The sequence below is a fragment of the Temnothorax curvispinosus genome, unplaced genomic scaffold, assembly GCF_003070985.1.
Source record: "Temnothorax curvispinosus isolate PA1 unplaced genomic scaffold, ASM307098v1 QBEX01017430.1, whole genome shotgun sequence".
Classification (NCBI taxonomy): domain Eukaryota; kingdom Metazoa; phylum Arthropoda; class Insecta; order Hymenoptera; family Formicidae; genus Temnothorax; species Temnothorax curvispinosus.
This window is the reverse complement of record NW_020227210.1, coordinates 151,420-174,713: the sequence shown is the minus strand read 5'-3', so window position 1 is coordinate 174,713 and position 23,294 is coordinate 151,420. Positions and strand designations below refer to the sequence as shown.

Below are 23,294 nucleotides of genomic sequence, written 5' to 3'. Positions count from 1 at the left end.
ACGCGGTTCATGATAGATTAAAAGAGTCTTGACGAGGCGTGCGTTCGAATTAATAGCGGCATTCATTAATAGTTTGAACAATAGCTAAATCCTCTCGTTTAATGGACTACTAAAGCACGTTCGTGATTAACGCGCTACATTATTCAAACGAAGCCCCTGGTCAGTTTGCTTGATGATCGTTATGTCCATAAATATTTGCTGGTCATAAATAATTATCGATCGAAAATATAATTTCTACACATATTGGTTTCACGAGCGCTGTTTATCCAAATTATCACAAACGCTTTCTCGAAACAATCGTAAAACATTACATTTTCTCATATCGACGATTGTATACCTTATTATAATTATTTGATTCGCACTCTTAATGCAATTACTGCTGTGATTATTATTATAATCTACTTAAAAATTAATGCGTCCGCCGATAGTCGGGGATGGCCGACACAATTATCTTACCGGCCATTACAAATTGCCAATTGCCCTTAAATTGAGAATCAACGAAATTGTCTCCTAGAGCGGAAATATTCGAGATAACCGGGCGCAATGGAATAATCACGCGCATTTGTGCTTTTGCTTTTATTCGTATATAGATAGATGTATCGGAGGAACGGGGGACATATAATGGCTCGCGCGCATAATGAATGCATTATGCGAGCTGCAAAACTGACCAATGCAAACAGTAAAAATTAACGCAGTAATGCAGACAATAACTTTCTTTGCAATTTTACGCGTCATAAAAAATTTTTTTATTCCTCACTCGTAAAAAATTGAATACAACTTTTTCTAATGCCGCACCGTGCATATAAAACAAAATACATAATTTTTTTTTGCACGTAGATATACATATTATATAAGTTCTCCTTTCAAATATTAACTTCAATATTTGGGATCATAAGGCTTAGGTATAATTATTCTCGTTGTCTCTAGAAATCTACGTTTTTTACTTCTAAGCTTCCTTTTAATTCCTTTCTTTTCCCTTCTTCTTTGAGGAGCAACCATGAGTACAGGGATACTTTCTCGTTTTTTTTTTATTTTTGCAAATACACCGCCTTGATTATACTCCGGCACTACCGTCGTTAATATCCGCAAATTTTACCTTTAACGTTTAATGTCGTTAAATTACGGGTAAAATCCGCAGATATCACGAAAGTGGCAGAAGCAATGCTCGGGACAGCGTTGTCTCACGTAGCGAAAGTATCAAGAAGACAATGCCGTCGCTCCCCTTTTTTCCATCTGATTCCAACGCATCGCGTCGCGAAACGTAATAGGCTCTAAATGGTCGCGGAGGCAGCTTTGCGAAAGAGGCATGCACAAAATGAACGGCTATCTGCGAATCGACGCTTCAAGTTCGCCAAATAAAGCACGGCCGGAGAGAAAACGCATAGTAAGACGCGCGTAGTTGATGTAACGCTATTTATGCAATCCTGATTCTGAGCTATTTGGCATTGTATTACACGCTTTGTAATTTACTCGTACGTCGACGGTATGACACAACAGCGGTTAGTAGTTGTAATTAAACTAATTAGTAATTTGTAATTAGGTACGCACGCGTAATCTCATAGCGGTAACTTGTTCCTCGTAAAACGTGTGTGTTACATTTTGAAGATACACGCGCGCGCGAGTAAAATAAGAAAGGTGGGAGAAATATCTTTTGAAGTATTAGCTTCGGTTGTTATAGCTTCTGCTAAGGCTTAATTAACATAGTCATATCTTTCAACTACTTTCAGGAATATTGGTGAACACTACGTGGTTTATAATACTCTATTAGACACTTCTATCGCTGCACAGGAAAATTAATTATTCTAGGTAGATGCACATGTTGCACACATACACACACATATTCTGTGCGACTTGACACGAATGTCTCAATTTTCTCCGCTATCACGTCCTAGTGTTTACAAAAAAAAAAGCATATCATAGACTTTGCGTTGTCGCGCGACGAGAGTAACGTCAGTTATTCGACAGCATGTTTTATTCGCCGGCGGCGATCCGGATTGCGAGACGTAAACGGAATTTCAACACACTGCGCGGCTCGCCAGCAGGAAAAGCGAGCTTTCACGGTCGAATCCTCGGACACCACCGCGTCCGTTCTCACCAGCGTTATCAACGTCAGCGGAAAATCCGCATCCGTGAAACGTCAGTGTCGAAACTCCGCTTACAAAGAGACAACGTACGGGCAGTGGCGTATATAGCTTAGAATTTGTGAGAGCGTTCGTGTCGAGTTTGTCGAGGGTTTCGACAAGAAGCCTCAAAATCGTCTTTTGCCATTGCGTTTTTTACTCGTAATTCTCGGGCTTTTCTCCTTCTTTTCATAAATTTACTTGTTTCATTTACATGCGCGAGTTAGAAGAGCCAAAACTACATATGCAATGAGCAAGATATTGCTATTTGAATATAAAACTCGATGCAATAGCAAGGCAATGTGTAAAAAATGGAAAATAGACTGGTGTCTCGCACAGCACAATTTCTTATAAATATAAAAAAGTTACGTTTAATTTATACACTGCTAGTCCAAAATGTTAACGTTTTATACTATAACTACGAGATACTTTAACGCTGAGATAAGTCACAATGAGAATTTTATGCAAATTTTATTCCTCCTACAACTATTAAGACCATTTCTAAGCGCTCTCTTATAAATGCGTTTGGTCCGTCTCTGACTATCTTCGTCTTCTTCTTCTACTTGAAAAATAAAAGAAGTCAGTGAGCTTTGCAAGTTCCTTATACCCTTGGGGTCTCACGATTCGCTCGCTCTTACCACATGATAGCTACGCCCTTGATGTTCGACAATTTCGCCAAACCGGAGTCGCGGTTTTCGAGGGACATTTCTCCTTCCCCGCTCCGCGGTCGCGATTGCGTTCAAGGGAATTCTGCGAAACTAATTAACGCTCGACGTGGATCGATACATGAAATGAGATCGTCGATTGCGGGTGGAGGTTCCCACTCGGGAGAGACTCGCGTGCGAGACCATAAATGTGCGGAGGATGGAGGAACCCTGAACTCGCGCAATCACGAGGGTTACGCGATAATTGAATATCGCGGTGAAAATTAATTTTATCCGTAAATGCATTAGCAAGGCTGAAACTATTAGATCTGCTTATTGTCTATTAATAACTGTCTTGAGTTTGTTATGATGGCACTGATCAAGTAGTGCAAACGATAGAAAATTTTTAGTGAAATAAACTAAAGGAAGAATAGAAAATGTCTTCTCAACAAAAGTTGCGTCAATGGCAATCAGTATTTTACCGAATAAAGAGTCCGAAATCGATTCTTCTGGAGCAGATGCAATTGAAGGCATGAGTGGAACGTGCTTTATCGTATTTTTTTTTTTACAAAAAATTATATTTAGCTTGTTACAAAACGGAACAAAGGAAAATCTCCCCAAAATTCCGCAAAAATAAATATTAAAAATATAAAACTATTGTATATGGAATCATATCTAGTGCAAATTATTAAATTACTATTTAAATACTGTGATCTTATGTCATAAATACTTTTCTTTTAAAAAGCTGGATGAATCTCCTTCATGCAGCAATAGAAATAAATAAATTTCAAGCTTAATATAATTGCAATTCTTAATCTTCTAAGAATCTCGTCTTTGACTCGTTATATTTTTTCTCCGCAATCTTCATTGCACGTTTCCTTCTTTATTAACTCTAGGGAAATCTCTCAGAATTTTCCACACTCGTTACCGACATTTTTTATAATGGCACCGCCGAACACTCTCACGGGTGTCCTGCTCCAGGAAATCAACATCAGCGGACCGCCTATAAACGGACTACCCCTGCCCAGCTGACAACGGACATAAGACAATTTCACTAATTGCAAACCTAGGGGGACATCCGACGATTCCCCAAGCAGGTCGATTTCTCCGGTCCAGTCGTCGGTATCGAAAGTGATCGCGTGCTTGCGAATCGACGGGATCTCTTCCCTCCGTGTGTCATTGACGATACTTAGCGGGGGCGGCAAGGTTGCGGAATCCTCCGCCGCGTCGTACGTTTGAGAAATTCTACGGGACCAATTAGGGTTGAGCGCGAATAGCAGCGAAACGAGCTTGTCGAGGGCACGTGTTTCTGCGAGATCCGAATCGCGTCTCGTTATTCTCGTCCGGGTTTCTGCGGCGAGGGGACGCTCCTCGGTTAAATCGGTAGCTCCATTGGCCGACCGGAATAAAGGCCTTTGATGAAGGCCGCTATCGAGGGAATTGAACGCCGAGGCCAGCAGAAGATTGAAGCCCAAAACCGAACCCTCGATGCCCTCCTCGAGCCCCTTATCGAAGTCCGTATATTCTTGACCCAGAACGATATCGCCGCCTGCCGGAATCACGTGACCGATCATCTGCAAGAAGCGATTCTGCCGTTAATAAAAAGATGCGTCGCATCACGGAGAACAAATTTGGAGAAGGTAGAACGAATTTGGTGGAAAACAGAAAACGGTTCGGCGGGAATTGACAGTGGAGAGATTCGCGTCTTGTTGCGAATCCCGTCCGAATTCCTCCGCACTTGAATTCTGCGTTTAAAGGTGAATTTCCGAAGCCGGATAATCGGATTTACCTCTTGCGAGCGACCTTGCGACGCCAGATGTCCGTCGAGCCATAGAGCGTAACGGCCGATCCGGTTCTCCCAGCTTTGACATATGTGATACCAGCGGTGCTCGCGTATGCGAACCGGCCTTCGGGATACCTCCACGCCGTCGATTTCCAGGTGAATGCTTCTTCCGCGCGATGATATCCAGGATCGAATCAAACGTTCCCGCTCGTTCCCTTTGACAGCGAAAGAGGTTTATGTTTGTGCATCGTTCCCTCTCGGTCGAGGCACGGCGAGAGAGATATACCGCGAAGCTAGAATTTATGCAAACTGGCGTGCGCTCTGCGCGGCTCGTGTCTTTCTCGTTGATCATCCCCGCGTGTATGAAACACGATTATTTTTTTATTACGCAAACGACAGTTGCATCTCTTTCTTGTTTATGCATATGCAGCGTAAGTTAGAAGCATTTAACCCGGAAGGGGACGCGTGACACAAAATCTCCGATCTACGATATTCGTTTTATTTGCTCGAGTACAGTTTAAATCACTGCTTAAACAGATTGTTGCAAAATTATTTTATATAAGATATATGTGGTTGCATGTAATCTACCGCGGGGACTCCATCATAAACATTACTTATAGGTACTATATAAAAGGAAAGCAGAGGAATTATCTGCTTTCCTTTTAATTTCTTGCGACACGTTCAGCGTTTGATTTTGAATTGCTGATTCTCCTAGACGACAAGACGATTATGTAAGGCAATTAAGATTTTAAACGGACTAACTAATATAAAGTAACATATTCCGCGATGGGTGCAACAGCCCGCAGGCACTCCGTCATAAATATTCAAATTTTGTTTATGCCGGTTCTATCGGAAAGTAGTTAAATCCTGTGAGATTTCGTAATTCGTGCAATTAGCGTTTCGCCAGCGGGATCGGTAGCGCTAATTCTCACACGTAAAAAGGATAACGCCACGGGGCAATGCGTTCACTTGACATGTTACTAAAGTGCAATGAAATAGTTGCACGCACGAGCGAAGAGAGGGATCGTTTTCCATAAATGAAGATACTTTCCGCGAACTTTTACGCAATTACTCGGTGAATGCCTGAGTGGATAATAGCGCTGCGCCATGTAAAACAACAGCTCTCGTTCCTATTTCCGAAGTGGTTATCATTCCGACGAAAATGTAGCGGGGAGGAGAGGGGAGAAAGACAACGCTAAAACGCCTTTTTACTTTTTATCCCTTGGCTTGTAAGTATTACAACTGCTTGGATATAGCTCAACATCCGTTTTAACGGATACTATTATCCTTGACCAAATAGCAGGACAATAGATTTCTATTTTGTACATTTCGAGCATTCACGAAAAGCGGATTGTCTCTGCGCAAAGATCTGTTCACAATAACTATCTCGTTCTGTCCACAGTGTACAAACCGCAATTTAAAAAATAATTGCAGAACAATGGAAAAATAAGTGATTTGTTCGTGTTTTCTGAAATTTGTCGAATTGGACACGTATATCGATTTGTAGTTAGCACAGGAAAACTGACGTAGTACGCACATAAATATAAAGAGAAGAACTTAATGGTGCGTATATGCAATATCAAGTCGCGATTTCATTGAGAATACTCACTTGAGTAGGAAAGGATCGAGTGGGGATACGTGAGATCGGTCGACTTCACCCAAAGGCAGAATGTAAATTCATGAATTTCCGGCACCGGCAGTTGCCATCTGAGGAACTGAAAAGTAAAGATGAGTTAACAACATATCACACGTTCATTTGGTGATGCTATGTGACTTGTCTTTATGTCGACGATGATGATTCTTTGATCATTTTTTAAGTTACATTTCTCTCACGAGGAGAATATTCAAATATATCTACTAAACCTGTATAAAATCTCTTCTAAATATCTAAAAAAAAGTTGTAGAAATCTTTTTAATTAAATCTCTTAAATTTTCAGTGAACTTTATTTTAACAAAATTGAAATCTCAGAATTTTTTTTTAGTTTTACAAAACGCGAAGTTGAACGTTGATGAAGTCATAGAGAAGAATTTTCACCGAAGAAAAAAATTATTCCGAGTTAGTCAAAGAATTTTTGTAAGTAGAAGAAAGTGTAGATAATCTGGGACACATTGCAGATGTAGAAATGGGTATGTAGACCACGACCAACGTTTCTTAGAGTGAACGATGGAGATTAAGCAATCAGTGTGAAATCGACTCTTTTTTTCACGTGCAATGGAACTGCCCTCACGTAATCGATAGAAATCTCGCCAGTTTCCACGCTTCGTTGGAATATGTGTATCTTTTATTTCCGACAACATGGCGATTTATCATTATTTGTTCCCACTGTTTTGTGTTAGCTTTTCACTCTCGATATATCTAAATCTAGATACGGGGTATTACGGAATGTTTTGCTGCGCAATCTCTGTAGCCAATTTGACTAATCGCTTACTCGAACGTTTCAACGAAATTAGAGAATTCCTGTAGGACTGCGCAATATCACGAGTGTTAAAAATTTTCATGTTACTAACTGTAAGGTTGAACAATTGAATTAATTTTTGAAATTTGTTATTATCTAAAACAGATATATGAGTCATCCGATACACTTCTGACACTTGAAAAATTGAACGCTTAATTTTATTTACAAATTATACTTATTTTCTGCATTTTTAGTAGCTTTCAGCAATGTAAAATTACACAAATCATTCCGTAATTTAGTGCCATGGTCTCTGGTCATGGTCTGGCTGTGGCATTTGAAATTTCTACTCTATTTCATCTTCCATCTTTCTCTTTCTTTTTCTCTGCTTTCTCTTCTACATACTAAATACATTTAGTTACTAAATAGTTTATTATATTAATCCTTTGCAATCTTGTGCTGAGTTGGACTCATAATGCGCTGTGGTAGCCTATCGCATAATTCTTCAAACATTCGAATCTATAAACGATTATAATCGGCGAATTACATCTTTGGGGAATCTCCATAAATTCACTTAAGTAATAAAAATTCTTGGATTTATGTTAGACAAGCTGATTAGATGAAGTTGAGGACGAAATACTTGATTCTCGTACTAATTCTCATTTGCAAGAAATAGTTTGGACCGCAAAGGATTAGACGAGAATGCTCTCGTGTTCTTAACGCAAATTAAACTGAAAATCCAGCTATTCCCGAATTACATCTCACTACTGCATCGCACTGCGATTCTCACCTGAATATAGCCCTTCTGCGTTAACTGCACGCTGTGCATCGGCGTGCCACGGACATTCCTCTCGGTACCGACGAGCTCAGTCGATATTCTCGAAACCGCCGCGACGAGCAAGCCCAGGAGGATCAAGGACGAGGAAGGGAGAATGCTAATTCCGAAGTTCGTCACGAATTTCTTCATTCTTATCTGATCATCGCCCTCGTTGCATCTAATTGCTGTTTCTTCAATCGCTTCGCGGCGAAAGTTCGCCGTTTGCTTCTTACGCCTGCTGCTTCGTCTTCTTCTTCGTATATTATTCCCAAGAGAGAGATTTCTCTCTCTCTCTCTTTCTCTCTTTTCGTCTCCTTGGCCCGCTCCGGCCTTCCCTCCGTTTAATCTTATCTCGCGTCTATCTGATCGCGCTCACGAAAAGAGAATTGTCCCTCCGACGTTGTCCGCTGAACTCTTCTTGCCAATCTTGCCTGCCGGTATCTCTTTTTCAGCCGCTGCAACACGCGACGCTGCAAGTTCCTTCGTCCTCCCGTCCACCCTCCCGGTCAAACTGCAGAAAACTACCTGGCATCTCCCCCTCGTTCGCCGATCTTCCTCCACGCTTGTCGCTTGTCGATTTTTTACTCTCCACTCGGCGTCCCTGCGCTTCGCAAACTCTTTTTCGCGACTTTTTCGCGACTTATCTCACTTGTCACTCGCCAAGTGACATTTTCCGCGATCGGGACAACGACACCTAAGGATTTTCCGTCCTTCAATAGCAGACTTTGTCTTTGGATTCTCTGTACGCCGTCCTTTTTCATTCGCGCCTGCCGACGCGACGAAAGAAACTAAACTCCTCGTCGTGTATATTTTCCCGGTACACGATTGCCGAGAAACTCCAAAGATATCTTGCTCCCGACTCCCTTTGCTCGACGCGTGACAACTTTCGCGGCTAAAAGCACAAAACTCCAGCGACCTTCTTTTCTTTCTCGTTCTATCGAAAGCCTCAACAGCACTCTCTTGGTCCTTACTTGATGATCTTTATAATTAAAAGCACGCCAAGTGAAAAGAGCTTTCAGCAGCCGGGGACTTCTTTTCTCGAATCTCCCGTAGATGTACAAAAGGCGAGTGAAAGAATATTTGTTTTCCTCCTCGTCATTCGACGTATATGGTTAACTTCTGCACAAGCTGTTATTTTCCTTTCCTCTTATTATTCCTGAGTTGTCTCTCGTTTGCCACAAAGAAAGGTATACACGTGAGTCTCACCACAAAATTAAATAATCCTCTTTAGAGAGGAAAATTTTAGTTCTTTCTGCTTCTTTTCAATTTTTTTTCTTTTCTGTAAATTTTTAGATACAATTAATCTTTGAAAAATACTGTCACTTCCCATTAATTTTCTTCTATATCGATAGATTTCTTCTCTTCTTCCGTTCTGGCCGATTCGCCCGGCGCTCTGAAGCGGCCAGCTGAACTCGTGGCGACGGTAAACAACGACTAAAGCGAAATCGATGTGAATCGGCTGAGTGCGAGCGCGCGAGTAAGAATCGGTAAGAGGGAGAGACTTTTCGTGGCGGCCGCACAGGTTAAAGCGGCCCAGTTTAGTCACCGAGCACGACGTGTAATTTTCGTTCCTACACAAACAAAGATGGACTATGAAGATGGAGATCGCCCACGGATCGAACGCCCATATCAGAACATCGGGAATGCGCGCACGACCATTTCTCCTTTTCCAGATGTATGTCTCCATCGGACCTATTCGCACGTATTTACCACCGCGTTTGTCACAATCGATTTCTAATACGGGTGGGACAGTGAAAACAAAGAAAAATCGCCAATGTGACAACAAATCGCGGAGAATGAAGAAATATGAAGAAATATACTTTCAACTAAACATAGCCACTTTTTGCTTCTGAAATAGAGAGCTTCTGAAACATTTCAGTCCATTAAAGAAAGAACGTTATGCATTTCCGGTTTTTTTTTTTTACAATTTAATACACTCGTAACACGAAAACTGCGATCGCGTTAAAGACTTTATTGACTATGTTTCGCCACGCCAACCTCGATGTAATATGCGAGAGAAACAGCTTCATTTATTAACCATTTTAGAACCTTATGCGGGCTCGTTAAGTTGTATTCCGTACGTGTCGTGCAGTCTACTGTGTGATCGATATGGGAAAGTTAATCTTTCGTGGAAAGTTGGCGAGACAAGCAGCGCGAAACAAACGGGATGATACGGCGAATAACTTAGGCATTCCATGTTGCAAGCGGGAGCGGAATTACAAACGCTTTATTGCGCGTATAAGCATTTCAGAGTGCGTCCCGCGCTGGAAAGCTAAACGAGGAGGTTCAAGGCCCTGCATCGTGCGACCTCGCATTCCAAAATATTCGTCTAAAAAATGAAAAAATCTACAAAAATTTATTTTTTTTTTTAATTTAAAGATTTATCTACTCTTTAGTAACTTAACATCGTAAGTTAAATCCGCCGTTTATCAGGCCTAATAAAAAGTTTGTATGTGTGAAGAAATCGATACACGTATTTGAATAGTGTGCGTTAAAGTGATCGTAAAACATTGGAAATTCGTGCGGGAAAGCTAACGCGCGTTAATGGCACGAGTCTTGAAACCTGTTGCGAAAGTGCTATAGCCGGAAGATGCTCGTATACATGGACAAGACTCTATCCCGGCGAGATAACAATCGCTTTAAAAGATCCGGTCGTTTGCAAATGTTATGATACCTAAACCAGAATTGGCAGTTAATTATATACGAGAGTCTCGCAACTCGAACGTAATTAGCATGTCTCCCTGATTACCACAATTACCGTGTCGTCCTTTAATCGACAATAGCATCCGACATTGTTGCGCCACGCGTCAATCAAATTACTGCAAATCTTGATGACGGTGAAAAATCGCGATTCCCTCGGCCTTCGAATTATCGGCGCGTGACCCAGATCTTTGTTTCTGACGAAGTTTCTTTCTGATTGCAGACGGCCAAGAACTCAACGTCCGGCAGCGGATACTACGTGGGCGGAAGCAGCACTCTGCCGCGCGGTGGGTCCCTTCTAAGGGCGTACAGCCCGGCGGCGTCGAGCGTCGTCGGGGGTCCAAGTGCGACCCCGACGCAGCCCAAGACTCTCACCACACCAGGTATACGAATGCCCGCGTTTCTCCGATTTTTCTTGTTTCTACGTGCGTGTCATCGTGCACGCACGTTGTACATAAACAAGTCTCGTTCTCGAGACCCTTATTGACACGATTCATCAAACGAGCGGCCCAACAATGCTCGAGTGATCATTTTCGCGCTAAATTTCCAACATTGTATTGTATGTCAATACATAAAATTTATCGTCCATAAATATAAACCAGAAAATCCCTCGCATTAAATTTAGAGTGAACGCTTGACAATTTATTGCACTCAATTGGAATTAAGTATTATGTTTATCATTTTATAACTTCTTCGCATAAATAGATTTATGATCAACCACTACAATATTTGTATGTGTAGAATTAGATAGAAATTGATTTAATTTGTAAAATAAATTCTCTGTGGAGTTATATGATAAAGCTGCTATAAGTAATAAGCAGGATGTAGCACGTACTTCTAAAGAGATTATAGAGCGACAACTTTGGGCCGCTCAATGGGAATTTACCGCTTCGTGCGCTGCATTTCCTTCATGCCTGCACCGATGTTCTCTGTAGTATACCATTCTCCTCCTGAGATTTATGCAAACATATTATACAACGCGCACACCCGCATAATTTCTCAATCCCTCAGATATCTCACCTAAGGTGACCAGAAACGTGAAGCCCCACCTTTGAAAACATCACGAATATAAAATTCCAAAATTTTTTTTGACCTCTTTTGATCTCGAGAAATCGATGCAATCCAAACATGGTATACATGTATTATGTCCTATTTTTAAAATTATAAAACTGCAATGAGAGGTTTTGCAAAATTTCAGCAAATTGGAGTAAAAATTTGATATCAAATTGGATTTCTTCAAAAGGATCTCTTTCGGTAAGAAGGAATTATAATACAAGGAATTGAGAAACTAGATAGATTTTATTCGAATACACGGTAGATTGATTCTATATTGACATTGTAAATTCTGGTCGCCTTTTATACAATACGCTTAAATAGCTGTCGATTCCAATATCTGTACATGATATCCAAAGAAATATGAATCTCTTTTACCGTTTTGCTGAAAATTGGTCGAATCGACTATTCAATCGACTGAAACGATTGAAATAATTAATGTATGTTACAATTTATAGTGCATTTGAAAATAGGAAGCAATTTGTTAGCGATGATGGGTCGCCCGATTTTATAATCTGGAATAACTTTTATATTTTCATACAGCCGAGAATCTAATTGTATAATATCATTTCGTTAAAACAAACGGCACAAATTATTAATAATCTTATGGATATAGTTGTATTTATTTAAGTTTATATAACAATTGTTTTTCAGTTTCTCACCTTCAGGCTGCAAATATTATTCCAGGTCATAAAGTTACATAATTCACTCGGATTATCAGTTACAATTAGTTACATAATTCATTCTAGTATTCCAAATTATATTTCTCGAGAACGTTATCTTCGCGATTTAATTGGCTTGCAAAGAAAGACCGCTAACAAAGAGATGATTAACATTGTTCGCAATTAAGCGGATTTTTTTCTGAAACTCGACCAATTTTTCTCAATGCGTATCTCGTGCTTTGAGCTTAAACGCATACATCCGCACACAGACGCACACACTCGCAATCGCTCTCCATTCTTCATGCTCCCGATCGACGGTTGCAAGGTCGTTTCGATTCTTAGTCGTTCAACGGAGATCGTTACGACCGTCGGCGTTGGCCGAGCGCTATTCGGGACTACTCAAAAACACTTAATAGGCTGCTTGGTCCAAGGGGAAAGGATGGCCTCATTTCTGGCCGCCACGAGCGTTCTCCTTGTTGTCGAGAGAAACGTTTTACACGGAGATACCGGGAGCCGGCGAGAGGAACGGATTCAGGATGCGTGAATAGCCTAATCTCACGTAGATCGATCGTGATTAATCATCAACCGCTATGACGAGGCAAATCTATTTTGTATGGCAAAACGCGCGAGCGTCTTCCGAACGCTGTCAGCCAAGAAAAAAAAGTCAACTTATTAAACGAAAGCATTTTCTAAGGAAGACATTTCTCTTGACGCTACGATTATCGTGACGCGGTCGAGAAGTGCATATATGTAAAAGTCGACAAGCTGTTACGTCAAAATTTTAACGACACTCATAATCGCGCAGTTATAAGCTCGCAATGCGAATCTAGGTACGTAATAATCGTTGAAACTATTCTGAGAGATGACTGTTAATTCTATCATCGCGCTTTTTCACTTGCCCGAGGCTCGCAATCTTGCTCCGTTTGATAAATCGCCCGCGATTGCTGCTCGGGAACGTTATCGCGGCCCCAATCGAGTTGTACACCCATGTTTCGGAAATATCGAACGTTTGTGGACGCGCTACATGAATTTCAATCGGATCTCGCGCGAGAAGTTCGCGGAGAGACATGAGAAATGGCTCGATCACGCGGATCGCGCGGTACTCTCGTCTTGTTCACTTCTGCATGTGCACTGAACGTCGAACGGCTTAGCGAGGGTGGCGGAAGAACAGGAGATACGTGCATCGGAGCACCTGGGTATATTGGTTTTTTGTTTGGTTTTTTGGATGGTTGGATAGGTGTTGGCGGGGTGCCGCCGGCCAAGCCGCTTCGCAGCTACCAGTGTGGTAAGAGTCCCCTTGGAAGCCTCGGGGGCTCGGCGCGCTTCTCTAGAGACAGCTCGGTCTCCCTCTATAGTATACCAGGTCAGTAGTATCCTTAAACATTCGTCAGACACAGCTCGATCCTTCCGCGACGGACCGCGGGACGATCGCCGATCAATTAACACGTGCTTTACCGGAAAGCTCGACTGATCTTTGATGCCTGAAGCTTGCGAGCCAAGCAATAACGCCTCCTTCGAGCTATACTGCAATAAAAACTAAACTGCAGGTGTGTGTGCCTTGAAAAAAAAAAATAAAATGTCCGTAAAATAAATTTTATACAGAGTACAGGCGAGAGAAAAAACGTTAAAGCTGAATATTTCTTATCTAGAATCGCCATGAAATGTATTACTAAACAAACTGCTGATTGCTAATATTACTAACAGCATTGTAGCAAATAACAATTGCACACGACTTACAACTAATTACTAAAAAGGCACGGTTAACGAAAGCTGAAGAAGAAAGCAAACTTTTTTGGATTATGTGCAATATAAAGCTTACGAAACATCCTGCTTAACAATTCGTAGCGCGCACGTTTTATACAGTTTCCGGTTTTTGTAACGTTATTTATCTCGCTACGCAGCGAAATATCGTACGCTTTGTAAATTTTGTAACATCACTACGGCGCAATCAGTTGCGTGTGTGAAGTGAAATAGAAGCCAGTTGTAACGCAAAATAAAACCCAGTTACTTGCGAAAAATAGCGGTTATTTATCGTTTCCACAGCGGTATGTATATAATCCAAGCGATAGATAAATTCTCTGCAAGTTAAATCCTTATAAGACGCGAGCTAATCTTTGCCCGTCCGAAATGTACGTCGTGAAAGAGAGATCTTTTTATATTTTTTAAACGGAAGAGGGTCATTGTGGACGAAGAGTAATGGTACAAGTTATGAGCAAAATACTAATAAATTTTACGCAAACCACGTATGCCAAAAATGAAACAATGTGGCGTATTCGTAATAAAGAGAAGTTGAACCACGAGGGCGGTTGGCTGTTTGAAATGCAGTAACTGCAGGAAAACTGCATGAAATTGGCAGTCGCGATTAGCCAAGCCGGGTCGAACCAAGTTTTAATTAAACGACCTCGAGACCGTGGAAATAGTGTTGGGAATAAATAGGAATGAAATCGAAATGTTTTGAATTCACGCCGGTAAAGTCCACAGATGCCGTTGACGCGTCGCGCGAAGAAAGGAAAAACTTTCTTGAGTAATGTAAAACTTGCAACTTCCTCGAAAATTGATCTGAAAGAGTAAAAACTTATGAGTTATTCTCTTACTTTTGTTAGTCATAGTAAATTAATCAGAAATATTTGACGTAGCGTTCTAATTATTTATTTTCTAATATTATTTGTGATAACAAACTCTTGAGATATTTTCTGATTTAATGCAGATCTAGGATCTAAAAGAAATTTGTGTTAATTATCAGTATCATCTTCTAGCAATCTCGTTCGCGTAAATTATTGATTATGATAACAAAAAGTAGAAAGTGCCGAACAACTACAAAATTATTATAATAAAGTTATCGTAGTTCAATATATTCCCAACACTGAAGCAACATCCTTCAAGAACCTCTAGAAATATCCTGCGTATATCGTCTTCCCCGTACAACGCCATGTGATATCATCATAACGTACGAAAAACAGCATTCTCTTTCATCCCATTTTTCATCCGCTCCCGCTGTCACTCGAGAACCGTAGATTGTGTGCCCTCCCGTAAGAAGCACGATCGTCAAAGGTCTTTTTTCTCATCCTCTCCATATCACGATGACTAATATAAACGAAGTTTCCTTCGTCGATACGGCATCATATCCCCCTGATTGTAATTTCATTTGCACATTTCGCGCAACACGAAACTCCGTACTCGACGGAGGTATCGAGCCACAAATAGATGATAGCAATCATGAAAATTCTCTGGAAGACACAAGAGACGTTGTAAAAACAGAACAAGTAGAACAAACGTTGCGCGATGAACTCGTTATCATATCAAGTTGTTAAGTAAAACTGATCTCGATCTGTTTACTTTATTACAAGCTGAATGTTTGGTTTTTCGTTTCACATATTGTTTACGAACTAATATTTTGCTGTCGGCATTTTTCCGACGTTTAATTGTACTATTATATGAATTTTAATGATATTACGTGAATATCATTGTAAGTCTCCCTGTACATAGCAACCGTTCATTATTTCCCAGTCTAATGTAAAGATACAACGCAATGATGCAGGGAAAGCGAACTTTGATGGTGTTCTTCACGTTGATCTCGCTAATATACAAATCACTAAATCTCTGCAGATCGGTTACACGGAGAGAGCGGATACATGAGCAGCCCCGAGCGCGGCGGCGGCGTTGGTTCCGGAAGCGGAAGATATCCACCCGGACCTTACAGCGCCGGCAGCAGCTACGAGGATCCGTATTATTCGCAGTACTCGGGGACTGTGACACCCGTTATCGACGAAGAAGCCAGGTAACCGGAGTTCCAAAGTAAAGACGACTCGCGATCGCATTCGCTAAAAAGGCACGGTGATACGATTGTAACTGACGAAATTCTGCATTCAAAAGATTTTCTCAATCTGTCCCAGATTTCCTACGTTTTCTTTTATCCGCGAATTTCCCTGACGATCGGCTTTAAACTCATTTGTTTCTTGCCAAAATTACATCGAGCATTCGTTGAGCTACGAACAATTTGAAGCTTAAAGATCTTTATTAATTAAATTCTAAAAATACAAATAGATAGACAAACTTTATTCTTTATTTAACAATTATACACTGATTACGCTTTCGGTAAAACTTTTATTTGAGATTTTGCTAAGTTTAAAAGGGTGAGGTTGCGCTGCTGTTGATCAAACTAAAATTGAATGAATTCGTAAATTAGTGGAAAAATTATTTAACGAAAAGAAAATGTACAGAGTTTAGAGTACTCTACATATGAATTTTTTAATAGGAAAAGAGTAACTATTTGAATGCGATGGTAGAACGTTCGCTACTTCACTACATCGAGATTCATTTCTCATTCGCTTTATAAACGTTCCATTCAATATTTCATTCACGCAGAATATATTTTTACTCTCTCTCTGCTTAAATATCTCGGAACTGGTTGACTTTATTAAATAAGCGGTTACAATGTTATTGCCGCACGAAGGTCCAATTGCGGACAATGTGTTTTTCACCCCGACGAATTATATTGACTGAGCATAAATGCACGAGTTCATTTGTTACATATAGCGTCTTTAATAACAGATCCAGCACATCTCTATCCGTGTAAATACGACGCTGTATCCGTATGAATAAAATCCATTCACCCGGAAACCCCTATCCGCCCGTCCTTCTGTTCGTGACCTCTTTACCAGAAAAACGTCGTCTCCGGTCCCACCCTGAATGACCGAAACTCTCCTCTCCCCCTCCTCCTTGTCTCCACCGACGCTGGTCTCCGTACCGCGACCTCCTCCATCCACGGATGTTTGATAGCGCGGATGTGTATGTTTGTTGTGGGTGGTGCAGCGATACGGAGCTGTTGGAGGAATCGTACAGCCTTTACGGCGTGAAACCACCGGGGCGTCCGCCGTCTGGTCCCCCGCGATCCCCGTTTCCTCCGGGGGCGCCACCCCCCCTGCCACCCGGCGGACAGGCCTACGACGCTACTCGGTACTGCACCCCACGTCACGCACACTCTGTCGCCTGCGTGTTTGTCTTGCGTAGAAATCTGCCTGCCTGTGCGCGGAATAAAAGGAAATGAATAAAAAGAGAGAGAATGAGAGAGAGAGAGAGGCAGAGAAATGAGAGAAAAGAGAAAGAAAGAGGGAATGAAAAAAAAGAGAATTGAAACCATGCGAGATTCGTGCCACGACTGGCTGGCTGGCTGGTTAGCTAGCTGGCTGGCTGGCTGGCTGCTTGCGAATGAATACGAGTTGTTGCATGAGTGTTTTGAACGAACTGCTCCCCGAAAGCGGAGCGGTTGGGCATCCGGATGCAACTCTTGTTGGCAAAAGTCTCTCTTAATCCCGGAAATTGTCCTACATAATTTTTACAAGCATAGCTATTGGCCAGAAACTTTTCAAGCGTTGCTCGGTTCAGAAAGAAAATTCAATGATTGCTCTCTTTGTTTGATATCCGGATTCATCACTGAAAAACAAAAATGGATACGTTCGGATGTTATTTTATCACACATAGTTAAACGTCGAATCAAAAGTTCTCCAAATATTTTTCATATTGAATTAACCAGAAATCAGGATGTCTGTTACTTGATATTTTAACATTTTTTAGATTTCATGAATATAAAATCGTTATCTACATAACGTTGATGTAATTAAATTCTGTCATAAACCTCTAAGTATGAACAAATTTTCTTTATATATGAGAATGTATAAAATTTGCAAATTTGTGGCATTGATTAAATTAAAAACTTGTTATAAAAAAACATCCTTTTCCTTACAATTCGAATTATTTATAAATATATAGAATTATTGCCAATTATATTTTCTTTGTTTAGAGACACAATCCAATTAGTAATAGATGTGTTTATATATTATATATAGACTTTATTGTATATAATATCGTTTAAAAAAAATGTCCATTAATTGAGGAGATTTTTTCCACATAACTCATCTCATGGAGAAATAAAATATTTCTGGCCATTTAATTACTACTCAAACTCTAGCAATTAAATTGCAATATTGATCAGTATCCATTGCTGCTCATAGGGAGTGGTAGCGTTGGTTAATTGTTCACTTTTATTTCTTCATACGTTTCCATTATTTCTGTCTAATAAAAAGCATTTGCAAATTTTACACTGATATTTCGCGTTTTATCATTCAATGGGTTTCATTTGATCAAAATAAGCTGTTTTAATGAGGAACTTTTGGAATCTCGGAAAAAGAATCGTCTATCGAACTGGGAAATTTGTCATTCCGGAATTAACCCGATCATTATACAAATGTAACATTCGCATTCGTGAAATATCGGTTTGATTGATCTGAACGCTAATGATTTTTGCCCGTAAAACGTTTATTGTTTTTCTACCGAGTTCAGGAATTTATAGGAACTTTATTACGAGTCTCTCTTTACCGAGAACTACGTGTTCCCTTTTTAACACGCTACTACTCCCTTCGTCACGCGAAGCAAGAGCTCTGTCCTTAACGAATCGTCTGCAAGTGCATGTTGTAGAGTACGTCGGATATCTTAATTGAGTGATCATGAGAGAGAAAGACAGAGAGAGAGAAAGAGAGAGAAAGAAAGATATGTCATTGCCAATTTCGTCGGATTACATCTCTTGCGCGAGGCAAAGTTTGATCGATCAGTGGCACGGTTCTAATGAATATGTACTTGAAAGGTGCGGAAGCGAAGTTATATTATTACTTTAATTATATTAATTACATCGTCATAATTAGGCCAAATATTTGTATAAATTATAAATGACATAATATTGAACTTTGAAATTAATTCATTATTTGATTGATGTAAAAATAAGTTATATTTTTTAAATTAATACTTAATTAAATATTAAAAATTTATATTATTTTTTGTACGAAAGTTTCGACCGTATTTACCACAAAAATGATTCTATTTTTTCAAATTTTTTTATATTAAAAATTATTTTATTCTAAAAAAAAAATGGTAATAATAATATTAAAAACAACAAAAACGGACAAATTTCTTCTTTTATGCGAAATTCAAGTTTTATACGGTACTGCACAAACGATAGGTTGCATACATATACAGTGTATACGCGTGTCACAGATAATATAGAAATATAAATTACCTTTTTAATTAATCTTTAATTCATTTTTTGAATTAAATTCTACTTTAATTAGAAGGTTATTTAATATTTAAAGTTATTAATTTAATCAGAATTCTATATGAAAATATAAATTAATAGAAGTACTACAGACAAGTACTTTTTCAATATAATCTCAGTATAAATCTCCCGATCGAAATTTTACTTGACTTTTAATTACGCAAAGAAACTAACGACAAAATGGATATGATTGTTAATGCATGTTATACACTGTACGTCAGTTTCCGGGATGCTCTACATACACTATTTGCAAAGTACCTAATTATAATAATTACGCTCTCTGTTGCTCAAAAAACAAGATGTGTGTATGTGTGTGTGTGTGTATTATATGTGTAAATATGCCATAATTAATGTGATTCGAAGAATAAATATGATACGTATAGAAGTATAACTTGCAACTCGGTGGAATGCAGCATGCCGACTAGCGATCGTAGACGAGAATGCATTGGGCATATACAGGGTGTTTTGCACGTAAAAAAAAAAACACGGGAAAAAAATCGAATACACACAATCACGTGTTATAAATTTATTAACGTGCCTCGGAGTAAATTTAATGAATAGCATAACAGACGGTTCACGAAATTCTCTGCAACATTCACTCCGCTACGATGAAGCTGACACGACAATCAACTATTTGTCTCCTATTTCTGCACTTTCCACAGTAATCCACGTAGAAATCACTATAAATAGTAATATTATGTTTTATTATAATTATTAATATTACGTAGTGTCCCAATGTTACTTTATTTTGCTTTTGCATAAAGAGAGAGATAATTTTATATAAGAAACTCGCACTCTTTGATAACTTCATCCAATTTCAACGGAAGATATATTTCTTCCTGCAAAACGCATCGATAACGAAACTTACCCGATCTTAAAAACATTACATAATTCTCGCTTAAAAATCCACATCTGTCGTTAGCCACGTAGATAAGCTCGGAAGCTGTCGAGCATTCGGTTCTCGTATAAAAACTTTCTAGACAGAGAATTGACGCTACCCCGCGGAGCGAGAAGTATATATTGGGCAACTGAATCGGATACTTGTCGATCGCCCAAACTCACTTTACCCTCGCACGACTTTTACAAAAGTTGTATTAACACGAAACTGTTCGCCATGAGGATCACGTAGCCTCGATCCGCCGCGTGTCACATATGTCACCCTGTATATCATTTTATGTACTGTCACACGTGACGTAGATTGGGCACTGCTGTCACTTGTCATGCGAAGCGATAGATGCACGTGATTAGCATCGTGTTATACATATATAACTCATATCCGTTTTCACTGACAGGAAGTATATATTCAGAAGTGAAGATTCCCATGTATCGCTTGTACGTGAAGAGAGGATCTCTCTCGCCGCAAGCAAATTTCATGTCCTTCAGGTGAAAACGGATATACGTAGAGTCTCTATCAGTTTTTATTGTTAGTATGTTGTGACGTGTAAAGTCTCTCGATCTCTTACAATAGATCGAATGCCAAAATGTTAGATTATAATGATAAGTATTCGCTCAGCAAAATAAAAGATAGATTTTTTATTAAAGAGTGTCCTCCATTCATCGATATCGTCATTTTGCTTTTTCTCTAACATTGATCAGCTACATCGTCGCCTTATCATGTTTTGTACGACATTCAGCTTATCATTATCATCTTCATTATTAGCACGATAACATTATGAATAATGTGGTTTAAGATAAAATCTCATTTGATAACGGAACTAATAGAAATCGAGTTATTTTATAAATTGTTTATCTGCTGTCTATTCAAGGAAACGTCACACTTGTGCAAATTGAGACGAGTCGAAGCAGATAAGAACTTAAAAAATTAGAAGAAAATCAAATCTAATATTTTTACAATTGTTAACAATTTTTCGTTTTATCGAACATGCCATTTTATCTCTAATTGACCGAGTAACGTCTATAGTATGGTAAAAGGATTTCTTTTGTTCTGTATCTGATGGATTACTTGTCGTTTAGCGCATGAAACTGTCTGAACAGATAACGTAATGTCTGTTTAAAGCAACCATGATTCTTGCAGCATCCAAGCGTCTCGTGTTCGCCGAACGCCTAGCGTGTAAATTTTCGGAGCTGTCCCATCTTTTATTTTTCTTTTAGAGCGACGGATAAGCGTTAACCGCGTCGTTCCTGACTGAGAATTATCTGTCGCAGGATAAGGGTGGAGCACATGGAAAGACAACTGGCCAATCTGACCGGGCTCGTGCAGAAAGCACTGACACACGCGCCGCACACCAGTCCTTCGCCGCGAGAGTACTTGCAGGTCCCACCGGGACGTGATCCTTACGCGAGAGCAGCAGGTACGTGTCCCGTAAAACTCGCGATTTCGTTTCCTCTCTAGGTTTTTTTTTCCGTATCTTCGATTTCGCTTTCACGATAAACCGTCGTTTTACCACGGTTTTCGATAACGTATCGCTCTAAGAAGACAGGATCGTCTCAAACGCAGCGAGAATTATTTAACTTTTTTTTTTATTTTGATATAAAATTGCAAATTATAATTGTTTTCGTTACTTCTGGGACGAGCCGCGTTATAAAAATGCCGTTATAGCAATCTTGGGAAATCTTTGTCCGGAATAAAAGACGATCGATTTAGCTGTTTAGCGATGCCACTTCATTTATCCCCGTTTCAGTGCTTATTTTACAAAAAAGTTTTAGAACGTATTCACTTAATTCACTAAGATAGTTTCAGCTAAGAAGCATACGAGACTGCTAGACACCTCACATAAAATAGTCTCTACTAACATTCATCTTGTTCGTTTCATCTGTGCCTGTTCATCTATTCATCTTCATCAACTTTCGACCACTCTGACATCTCGTAATCCACGGTTCTTAGTAACATTATCACGGCGCAAATGCGTCGGAATCAATAGTCGATAGCTAGATATTGAGAAAAGGCGGCTACGGCGATTTGTTTGCCAACACACACCGCTAACTTTCATAATATAATATAACCAATTGTAGATGAAAAGTATCAAGAATATAATTTTGAGGAAAGAAAACGAATTCTCTCGTACTATTAGAACCGTATAGAAATAAAAACGAAACAGAAAATAGAGCTAGAAATAAATACAGAATATTAGAAATATCCAATATTTATATAAAAAATAAGAAAGAGTGTTTGACGTTCGTGTCATTTTGTTTTCGCGGTTTATGATTCGTGATAAACGTCGTGGTCGCCTTCTAGATAAGTTGAGATTCGCTGAAACGACACAACTTTAGATACGAACGTGCATACGTATACATATGTGTTGCGTACATACATGCAGATATACATATATATTGGAAGAATTTATGCCGTGAGCTACGCGCCAGTAACAATATGCCATTATTTATACCCAGCATGTTTCGAAAACAAATTAAATTAACGCTAGAGAATATTCGAATTATTTAGCAATATTTTCAATACACGCGATGTGTGTAATATCACTGCGTAACACTGTAACTTTATTAGAATAAATATAAAACAAAAAACCGCTCTTGCAAAAAGTAACGAAATGAATAACATTCATGATACAATTTTTTTGCAAATAACTTATTAAATAAAATAAAATATAGTAGTTTCATGCAAATCCTCTCGATAAAAATTTTTAGAGTTAACGTTGCTTCTCCAATTTTTTGGACGGAAACGTACAGAGAATCCTGCGAGAAATAATCTCGAATTAACAAGCACGTCGGAATTTTGTCAAACAATTTTGCCGATTGAACGAGACGCGATCGTGAACGTGATTAATTTTGTCAGCGAGCTTTGTTTCGAGCTTAAATACGCACATTATAGCAAATATTTTCGCGTAACAAGCTCGGGAAGCCGCTTCCGCGAGCATTGAATCTAGTTGAATTCGACGGCATATAGTTGCCCGTAGCGATGTAGTCTCACGGACTGAACTCTCCTGAAACCCTGCTGTACAACTGCTTTGTTATTCTGAACTAACGCACACACCAGGCGCCGGGGACGAGTTCGACAAACACTCTAGCTCCAGCTCTGCCTCACTGCCAGGTGTGTCTCTC

The 23,294-nt window shown here is 39.6% G+C and overlaps 1 protein-coding gene across 1 annotated transcript in view; it reads left to right on the top strand.

Moving 5' to 3' along the window:
- LOC112467493 (coiled-coil domain-containing protein AGAP005037) overlaps positions 1 to 23,294 on the top strand; it is a 96,157-nt gene that overhangs the window by 44,805 nt on the left and 28,058 nt on the right. Inside the window, exons 7-12 of the mRNA XM_025036140.1 lie at positions 10,681 to 10,840; positions 13,398 to 13,535; positions 15,779 to 15,950; positions 16,973 to 17,128; positions 21,444 to 21,589; positions 23,230 to 23,283. Coding sequence (XP_024891908.1) covers positions 10,681 to 10,840; positions 13,398 to 13,535; positions 15,779 to 15,950; positions 16,973 to 17,128; positions 21,444 to 21,589; positions 23,230 to 23,283 — 826 coding nt within the window. The remainder of the gene's footprint in view (positions 1 to 10,680; positions 10,841 to 13,397; positions 13,536 to 15,778; positions 15,951 to 16,972; positions 17,129 to 21,443; positions 21,590 to 23,229; positions 23,284 to 23,294) is intronic.